Genomic DNA, 10782 nt, shown 5'->3' on the forward strand with positions numbered 1-10782 from the left:
ATATATATTATCAACATAACAAATGGGATAATATTTATAATAAGAGAGTGAGAAGAATCAATATTATCGATTAATGAAATTATGAATGATCAAAATTAAAAGAAAAAAATAATATGATTTTTTTTAGTTATCATGTCACTTAAATATTTTAAAATTTCTCTTATTTGATACATCATGTTCCCATATATTACATTATCAATCAATTATGAATATACACAATATTTAAAATTAACCAGTATAAAAAGTTACAATTCAAAAATTATTTTAGGCAAAATTACATATTCGGTCCTGGTTTTTTCCATTGTCAATCTAACATTTTGAAATCAATAAATCAAAATATGTAATTTTTCCCAAATTTCAAAATTATATATGTAAGTTACAACATATTGGTGGTGTGCAGTGTTTTTCCAGTATTGGTCCTTTTAGTGTCAATAAAGATTCTAAGAGTTCTTCTTCCTCTTTTTCATTTTCTTATTTATAAAAATAAAAAAAAAATAAAAATAAAAAAAGAAAAAAAAACTAACAAAATCTCAAATTGAAAAATAATTGTTGAAAAATATATTTTGTAAAAAGATTCATTAAAAATAAAATACCCTAAATTGAAATTATTTAAGGATCCTAAATCCTATTCATAAAAATATTTACTAGTTATTGGTTTGCTTGGAGTTTTTGTTAAAATAACATTTATTTTTTTCCAGTAACAAAACGAAACGCCTGTTTCACGGCTACACAAAACAATGTTTAATGGAAATAGAAATTATCACATAGCATTAATGATTTGAAAATTATTTACGTGACAAAAACAAATTCAAGTGAATTACATTTACCATGAATGAGTTAAATTATTGCATACATGCTATAACTATAAAAGGTCACAAATGAGAATTTATTGCTAAACAAGGTATCACTTTTACAGTAAAACGATTTGTTTTTATCATTTTAATAATGTTTTTGTATGTTTTTCCATAAATTATACTGTTGAAAAAATATTATGTTGACAATGAACCGCTATTTTTATTAGATTTTGAAGAAAAAAATCATAATATGAAATTGAAACTACAAAATCATTATATTTTATTTTAAATAAACAAAAAATGACTTCTGGATTTTTGAAATATATTAATAATATTTTTTAAAGATCGTAATATCACAAATAGGGATGGGAACAGGTTAGGTCGTCCATCAGGGGCTATGGTCTAGCCTACTTCTGGTCGGGTATGGCCTATTTAATAAAAAGGTTAGACTCTGTTTTTAAAGCCTATTTATTTAAATAGGTCAGACTCAGACTTATAAAAAAACTTATTAGGCCTGACAGACCGGCCTATATATATTTTATTATTATTATTATTATTATTATTATTATTATTATTATTATTATTATTATTATTATTATTATTATTATTATTATTATTATTATTATTTTATTATTATTATTATTATTATTATTATTATTATATTAATAATATTATTTTCTATTTTAAATTATATCAATTAGGCAATCACTCAATGAGCATTATATATTCAGTAGTTGTTCCATATTTGGTAATGATTTCATATTTAGTAGTCATTCCATATTCGGTAGCCGTTCAATTAGTCAATCACTCAGTACTCATTCCATATTTGTTTAAGAGGTAATAATGAGTGTTTGTTTCAAAAATATATATATATTATTTGACACGGAAAATTATTTTTTAGGGTTAAATGATGTTTTTTTTCATATTTTATTAAAATCATTTTAAATAGGCTTCCAGGTCAGGCCAAATTTTTAAAAAGGTGAGGTCAGGCCGGAAAAAATGCCTATGATAGGCCGTAGGCCAGGCTTAGGCCTAAAAAATAAATCGTAAATCAGGCTTAGGCCTTTCAAAGCTTGGTCTGGCCTATTCCCACCCCTAATTACAAACATTAATTTATAAATTAAAAATTATCGATATTGTTAGGTTGGACGTTTGTCTCATATTCAAACATGAAACTTCGCAATTATGTAAAATAATTGTGGTAAAATTTATCATCTCTTCTAAGATAAAAAAAATAATTAAAAATTGTATTTTTAAACTAAATGGTGCTACAAGCAGTATCTTTGTTATAAAAATTGTATTTAAAAATTATTTTAAATTAGTTAGAAAAAAAAATTGTTATCCTGTGAAAATGGGAATCAATCCCATTTAACTAATTTTCAAAACCGTTGATTTAACATTCAAAGTATACTTATAGACTTGTCATTTATTTGTTTTAAAAAATCATAATTTACTTTATATTTTTTATTAATAATAATATACTTTGTTTTAAAAAATAAATTACTCTTGGGTTAAGACTTCACTTATAAATCGTATAATAATATACCTTTTTAGTTAAAAAAAAATTATTAAAAAGAAAAATAAAAATTGGGGAACATAAATCTAATGAGTAAAAAGAAAAAGAAATAAAAAATATTTCTTAAAATTATAAATATATTTTTAAAAGTTTGTGGAAGACATCTTTAAGTTTTAGGTAAACCGACAAATATGGTTCAACTTGATGAGTTTATATAGTTCAACTTCCTCAATCATCTTGATAGGATATATGAAACAAAATATCGCTTAGAACGATCAATTATAAGAGTACAGGAATACAGGGATTTTACATATATTTTTTTCTCTTCAGGTTTAACAGAAATACTTTACTTTAACAGTACAAACAATCATCTCTATGATACCACAGCAATCAATCATATAAGATGGTATTAAATGTAATGCAACAGCTACAAAGCATCTTCGGCGAACACCACAACATTTATTCAGCATGGCTCAAACTCTCAAACATGTTATCCAAAGATGATCTGCCAAACAAACTACTTTCCAAGCTTACGCTTCATGGAAAATCTGCCAAAAGCACACAGCAGGCACACTGAAACCTATCTATTATTTCGCATATTCCGATGTTTGCTTAGGCTGCGGAACCAGCTTGTTCACATAGGTCCATTAGATCCAAGGTCTGCAAAAAATTCAGAAATCCCAAGTAATGAGATAATAGAACAAAATATTGTGTTTCTAAATGGAACAGCATTAATATTTCCTTGTACCTCTGGAACTGACAGCTCAAGGCGAAACTTTGGACCATCATAGTGGTGCAATACTGGCCTGAATGAATCTTCTTCCAGTGCCTTGCAAACTTTCCTGACACGGATTCTTACCTGCGTATGATGAGGAACACAATACTATTCAGTCAACATCTTTAAAACAAACTAATATATTGATTGACTCTCCCATTCTAAAATTCTAGTTTATACCTGAGCTGGAAACCTTGACTCGCCTTTGCATTTTTTATCCTCCCATGCAGTTGGATCTATGTTTGAGCCCCCAAAACTTGCTGCCTGCAACCAAGAACTTTAAATTAGCAAATTGTCTGAAGCACATTTGGTCTATTTTTCAAATTTTGACCGACTGCAGCTATTAAATTGAGGATTAATGAGGTAAAAGATAATTTTGGAGACAAGAAAGCACCTATATATTTTCAAAGATCGATGATTCTGTATCTCTATCTAATCAGAACTCCCAAGAACATTTGAAATACCAAAATAATGGAGATAGACAAATACAATATGCTAAATTTTAACGGTCATTTACATTCAATGAATAAGGTAATCTAATCATCAGCTATGCCCCTATGCCATTGCTGATAACCAAAAACTCCCAATCAATCCCCCGCTTTAATTGCATCAGTAACAGTTATAGAAGAATGTTCAAAATTTCCAACAGAGGTACTATTGCCATGCCTATATTTGGCAGAGAATTCTAGTTCTTAATCCACAAGAATAGGCTTCAATTTCACAGCATCCAACTGTTCTAGGGTGTTATCATCATTTCAAACCAATATCATTTAAAAGGACATAATTCAATCATTCATAACCCTAAAATATAGGATCTGGATTGTGTGCAAGCCACATCAGGTATCTTGGATTTAAAAAAAAATAAGTCAATAACTGCATTGAAAGCTTGATCTTCTGATCTTGATCATTTGGTCCAAATGTGGCTGACGCTGCACACAATCCAAATCCTAATGTGTGATACTTTTCTGCACGGTCAGGAGCACAAGGAAATGAACCGTAATCAGAAAAATTAAGAATAGCCCACCTCAAAAATGCCATGAAGCTGATGGGTAGTATAGTTATAAAGAAATAATGGTAATCCTGGTGTTATTGCCCTGACAGAATCTCGATACCTTGGTGGCAAACCTACCAAAATAATAGAAAGAGTCAGTCCTCATGAAGCATATGAATAGTAATTAATCATCAGGATTGAAATATAAATTACACATAGGGTGCACATACCAAATAGCTGGCGTTTTAAGTCTTCCTGCATTGTGTCATTGTTACAGACAAAGATATATCCTCCAAGCACCTCATTGCGTGGGAGTGTCTCTGCTGCAGGCAAGGTCTTAAACCTTTTGTCGGTAGCACTTGTGTTGTTTTCATTGTTGTTGTTATTGTTGTTGTGGGGGTCTTTGTTGAGCTGAACATTACCGCTATACTTGCTACCATTCATGTTACCTACCAAGTTTGCATTGCTTTTCTGGTACACTGCATTCATATTATAAACACCATTCCGAAGCGAGCTTTTGCTCATATTTTCAGTAAATTTAGTGTCCAGGTTTAACATGCTCAAGTTAAGAGTGTCAAATTTGTTCTCTTCCTGGAACCCAAATTTATCCCTTGGCCTTGTCTCAATGGGACCCTTTGAAAGATCAAGGTTGTTAAAACGCTCAGCCTTTGATCTCTGCTCAGCCAACTTGGAAGCAACCATTAACCATTTGTGATCCTCAGATGCTTTTGAGTGGCCACGAAGCTCATCACCTAACTGCCAGAAGCTGTGCATGTTGTCCATTTTCTGAAACCAGAATTAAGTTTTAGATGCGGGTAAAAAAATCTCATTAAAGGTGTAAATCAAAACAAAACAAAATTCAGCGAGAAACAAGCCATAGCAAACTTGATATTAAAGAAAAAGAGAAATGTGTTAATAAAAAATTTATTCTTCCTTTAATTCAAAGACTACACATCAATATATAACTAACAAAATTAGTTTGTGCTGGCAGAGTTCAAAAGTTCAATCAGATCTATAACAGATCATAAAATCAAAGATTAAAACACATGCTAATACAAGCAATAATTCTCACTTCAAATTTTAAATTAAATCAATATTGAAGAAGACAAACAACTAAAGTTAACTACCAATAGGTAACAAAGCTATTAATGGTATGAATTTTGGTTCCATTTTAAATATGTTAATTAAATACGTAAAAAATAAAAATAAAAAGTGAACTTCAAATAACTATGGGGAAATTCAAAAAAAGTGGACTCGGATTCTTTAAGCAAAGTCTTGTGTTAGAGAAAAAGCAACATACTCGTAATTCACACCAATGGCATGATTAACAACAACAAAAAAACTTAATATCACAAAAAAGAACTACAAATAATTAGCCACTTAATTAAGCTCCATCAATGCAACTGCCCACAACGTTGAAATTGCCATAATCATCTGTCACAAATCTGACATGAAATCGGGAAGGTAACAACGCGAGTTCAAGTTCAATAACTAAAAAAATTTAAAAATACACACACAAAAATCCTTCACACAAAAAATAAAGCATTTATTGAAAATTAAATGAAAAAATAAGATCATTAAAAGAAATCGAGGATCTAAATCGCGCATTTACAAACAAAAGAGGAATTTACTTAAATCAGCAGAGAGAGAGAGAGATGTGAGCAAAAATAGGAGGTTAGAGATTGAAGTAAACAAAGACGAAATTTCTAAATCTAGATTTGATAACGAAAATTGAGGCAGTGATTTGATGAATATTGCAGAAAATGAAGAAGCCCTAGATTTGGGGATCGAGAGAGAAAGTACCTATTACGACTTCGCTGTGAAACTTGAAGACGCCAGTGTGTGAGAGAGAGAAAGTGAAAGAGTAACGAGTTTAATAAGGTTGGTTGTTTGTTTACGGAAATGCCTCTTTATTTTTCGTAGAATTACGATGATTGCCACTAATGATTTTGACTTTTATGTAATAAAAGAATTTGTAAAATGAAACAAATTGGTTATTATTGATTTTTTTTTTTTTACCGTGGTTATTATTTTCTTTGAGAAGAGAAGAATGCTCCAATAACAAAAGTTAATAATTGAGTTCAATTGTTGTTTTTTGTGATTGCAAAAAAATTTATATTAAAACATTACAATCATTCATAAGTTTTTTTTATAGATAATTATAATAAAAGTTAAATATATTTAATAATTTAATAATTAATATAATTAATTACTGGTGTAAAAACTTTTTAAATAATAGTATATATAAATTAATTTTTAACTATTTTTAGCAAAACTTAACTATTATAAGAAGAAAAAAAATGCATCAAATATTAAAACTATTACAAGCAAAAGTTAACTATTTTTAAATCATTTAATGTTGTTATTTCTAGTATATATATTTTTAATTAAAAAATACTTAATATAGGTAATTGAATATTTAACATTAAACATTTTAGTAAACTAAATTTATGCTTTATTTAAAATTTAGTAAAACAAAAAAATTTAATAAAAGTAAAATATTTTTTTTTATAATGCTTACAAATTAAAAATGATAAATTATGATGATTAACTGAACACAAATGGTAAATCATAATTGAAATAATTTCTTTCAATTAATTTTTTTTCTGTATCGCATAAATTCCTAAAATTAGTATTTTTGAAAATTGTAAGACATCACTTAAAATAGACAACTAACTTATTTTGTTAGAAATTATGGTTTGGTGAGTTAAATAATAATAATAATAATAATAATAATAATAATAATAATAATAATAATAATTAACTTAAATATGACATCAATGACACACCATCATAGAATTATGATGCGAGTTAAATATAATTCCATGTAAAGTTTAAAACATAATATATCCAAGAGGATTCTTAAGTAGGGCATTAGAACTCCCACAAATATTTTTCTTTCTCTATATTTTTTGGAAGAAAATTTTTTTCTCAATATTATATAGGCATAATTGTTCTCGCAATCCTTTAACTTCAGGTAACACTTCAGTCATTTATCTTCTTTTTTTTTCGATTTAGTCTTTTATTTAATTTTAAGTAGTAATTTGATCTTTTATATCTTAAAATGTCAACAAATGTTATCCTTTCTTTGCAGAAACTTATAAAATTCATCAAAATCTTCAAACAAAATTCATTAAATTCAATACCAATTTCAAGAAAATTCATATATTCATTAAATGGATAACTCAAATATTCAAATAAACTCACATTTTCATCTCCAACAACATCAAATTCATCAAATAAAGAATGAAAATATGAGTTTATTTAAATATTTGAGTTATGAATTTGATGAAACTTGCATTATATTGAAGATGATAATTAATTTTATGGGGTTTACTTGAAAATTTTGATGAATTTTTGTAAAAAAATGATAATACTGTTGATATTTTAAGACATAAAGGATCAAATTGTAACTTAAAAATAAGTAAAATACTAAATCGAAAAGAAAAAAAGGACTGAAGTGTTACTTGAAATTAAGTTAAGGAACCACATAAACAATTATGCATATTATATATTATTTATATTGATAAATAAACCTTTTATTTTTAGTCAAATAAATAATTAGTGTTTACCTTTATAGTTAATTATTATTTTGATAGATTTTTTTAATTAACTCTGTTAATTAGTATTTCAAGTTATAATATGAATATTTTAGTGGGAGTTTGGCATACTAGAAATATTAATCATGTGATAATGGTTCATGGTAGGTGGAAGGCAAATGGTGAGGAGACATATGTGGCAAATGGGTATGCACCATGTGATACTCGAAGAAAAAATGTACATTGAAATCAACAGGGTGGAATTTTAGAAAATTTGAGAAACCTCATGTATTGTGTGTCAGTTTGTGGAGATTTCAATTTTGTTCGAACAAATAATGAAAGAAAGGGAAGAGGGGATGGCATCGGGGTGGAGGATATGTTGCAATTTAATGCTTTTATTGATGGGTTATTCCTAATAGATTTATCTTTACATGAGTGGTAGTTTATGTAGATTCGACTTGATGGGTCAACTGTGAGTTGTTTAGATAAATTATTGTTGTTAGAGGAATGGTGCAAAGTTTGGTTGAATAGTACTCAACATGCATTGACTGAGGTTTGTTAGATCATTGCCCACTTTTCCTTAGTGATGAGGTGGTCAAATGGGGCACACACTTGTGTTGAGGCAAAAATCTTTTTGATGTATATTTTAATGTCAACAAACCTTATAAAGTAAAAGATTAAGTTTTATGAATGGTGGTCTACTAATGATTGCACTTGAGTTTTGTTTAAGGAACATGAATTGCACAAGTGAACAAACAATAAGTCATTCACTTCATCAAAGTGCATAAGTATCCATTCAATAATAAAATAAACTCCAAAAGGAATGTATCATATATCAATCATTCAAGAGAATGATTATTTCATCTTCAAGGTAGCATCTTCATGAAGAAGATGATCAAATACAACAATCAATGATCACACTATGCTATAAATCAGAAGCAAGATCATTTGAAAAGGAAGCAAAAATACAAAGACAGAACGGAGAACGTTTTTTATAGGAGTTTGGAAAATGGAGAACTTTCACCATAGTTTTGAAATTTGAAGAACAAATGATCTCCTCTGTTGAAGAAGAAATTGCTCCTGGATTTCGCAATCATTGTTTTTGTATTTCACAATCATGTGATCTGTACTATCCAAGGAATATAAAAGATTAATCTCAACAAAGAATCAATTCAAAATGCAAAGAAGAAAATCTTGAAAAACAGTTGTCAAAGATCAAAAACCAACACTCATACAAACATAATAGATAACGTTCTTGACAAAAGACTGAAAAACGAAGAACGTTCTCCACAACTTCATTACAACAAGAAATCTCCTATGTTTTTCAAGTACATTTCTAGTATTCTACAAGGAATATACAAAGCTTACAATTGAAATAGAAACACTCCAAAAAGAACAAAGGATAAAAGGCACATCTCATGATAAAGCAAACAAGATTATCCTCCAAGTTCAAGAATGATCATTCTCCTGGTAACATGAATCAAGATCATTCTCTAGCATGTTAACATGAATCAAGATCATTCTCCAACATGGTAACATCAATCAAGATCATTCTCCAGCATGTTAACATCAACCTCCAACATGTTAACACCATTCTCCAGCATGTTAATCATCAATTTCCAAAATGATCAGATTTGTCTCTAGAATGATTAGATATGTCTCCAGAATGATCAGATTTGTCCCCAGAATGATCATATTTGTCCCCAGAATGATCAGATCAGCCTCCAAAATTATCATATCAGTCTCTAGAATGATCATCAATCTGCAGAATGATTAAACAGTCTTCAAAATGTTCAACAATCATTCTCTAGCAGATTGACATCATTCTGCAGTACGTTTTGCACGAAATCAAAACATTGTCTTCTAACTGAATGCATCAATCATATATATGAGAATCAAATGATCATTAAACACAATCAAAGTTATCCAAGAATGAGAAGTTTTAGACCAACCATTCCCATCACATAAATAGAACGCATAATGTTCAAAGACATGAACATATTTTAATTAATAAAGTCTGGTCTTTGGTAAAAATATAACACATTACATCAGAGCACTTTCCAACGGCTCTTTTGGTTTTCATCAACCTTCCTAAAGCCTATAAAAGGAAGATCAAACTCAAAGGAAAATCAGAGCTTCAAGTACTAAGCAATTCATTACTCATTTCAATCATACTTGAATTTCTCTCACTCACATACATTGAATCAGTTCTTATTTTTCCCATTCGATTCCTAGAATCATTCTCATGTATTTTTTTGTCAAAGAATCAGAACTCAAACAAGTGTTGAACCTTCTTAAATTCTGACAAAACACTTTAACTCATATCATTGTAAACTCAAGGCTATAGTGTGAAGTATAGTTTTGAGTAAACTTGTAGGAAATCCTTTTATGATTAAAAGGTGAACTGTAAAATCCTATCTAAGGATTGATAGGTGATTTGATTGAACTCCTTTCTGGGTGGAAATGATTTGTTTTGCAACAGATCAAGGTTGATCTGAAACAGATTGTGTAAAACCAAGATTGTTCTCTGTTTTAGCACTTAGTGAAAATCTCACACTTGTGAGGACTGGACGTAGCCCGAGTTGGGTGAACCAGGATATATCATTGTGTGGTATTTCTTCCCTTATATATTTACTTTTAGTTTGTATGATTATCTAGTTAAATAGATAAATTAAATTGTTAATTTTAACTAACCAAGAACGTTCTTTGTTTTTTGGTTAAAACCAAGAACGTTCTCCGTTTTCTGTTTTCACAAGAAAGATCAATCTTGAGTTATTTTCTTCAAGTTTTAATAGGAATTTTAAAAGAATGCATTTACAATTCAAACCCCCATTCTTGTAAATTTTAAAAGGATATATCATTGAGTGGTATTTATTCCCTTATCTATTTACTTTCAGTTTGTATGATTATCTAGTCAAATAGATAAATTAAATTGTTAATTTTAACTAACCAAGAACGTTATTTGTTTTTTGGTTAAAACCAAGAACGTTCTTCGTTTTCTGTTTTCACAACAAAGATCAATCTTGAGTTATTTTCTTCAAGTTTTAACAGGAATTTTAAAATGATGCATTTACAAATCGAACCCCCATTCTTGTAAATTGACATTGCTACTTCAACTTGTTTCGTATGTTGAAGTGTTGCTTATAGTTTACATGTTATCATGAATT

The 10782-nt window shown here is 28.7% G+C and overlaps 1 protein-coding gene across 2 annotated transcripts; it reads right to left on the reverse strand.

The window, feature by feature from the left end:
• Positions 1-2560: 2560 nt before the first annotated feature.
• On the reverse strand, positions 2561-5964 carry LOC101509485 (B2 protein). Of its 2 annotated transcripts, none has more exons than XM_004513254.4 (6): positions 5880-5964; positions 4307-4862; positions 4110-4210; positions 3266-3349; positions 3059-3169; positions 2561-2970 (listed from the first exon to the last, which is right to left on the reverse strand). In XM_004513254.4, the coding sequence occupies exons 2-6, from the start codon at positions 4857-4859 to the stop codon at positions 2923-2925; spliced, it is 897 nt and encodes a 298-aa protein (XP_004513311.1). In that variant the 5' UTR covers positions 4860-4862; positions 5880-5964; the 3' UTR covers positions 2561-2922. The 2 variants fall into 2 exon arrangements, with proteins under 2 accessions (XP_004513311.1, XP_073222026.1); XM_073365925.1 differs by lacking the exon at positions 5880-5964 and adding an exon at positions 5708-5822.
• Between the last annotated feature and the right edge of the window lie 4818 nt (positions 5965-10782).

Source organism: Cicer arietinum, chromosome 3, assembly GCF_000331145.2.
Source record: "Cicer arietinum cultivar CDC Frontier isolate Library 1 chromosome 3, Cicar.CDCFrontier_v2.0, whole genome shotgun sequence".
NCBI classification, from domain to species: domain Eukaryota; kingdom Viridiplantae; phylum Streptophyta; class Magnoliopsida; order Fabales; family Fabaceae; genus Cicer; species Cicer arietinum.

Excerpts from the sequence above, each read along its gene's own strand:
- LOC101509485 (XM_004513254.4), bottom strand. The coding sequence starts at position 4,859 with ATGGACAACATGCACAGCTTCTGGCAGTTAGGTGATGAGCTTCGTGGC. Across the intron at positions 3,350-4,109 it reads AGCTTCATGGCATTTTTGAG|GCAGCAAGTTTTGGGGGCTC; the intron begins GTGGGCTATTCT and ends TCTTGGTTGCAG. Across the intron at positions 2,971-3,058 it reads TTGAGCTGTCAGTTCCAGAG|ACCTTGGATCTAATGGACCT; the intron begins GTACAAGGAAAT and ends AATTTTTTGCAG.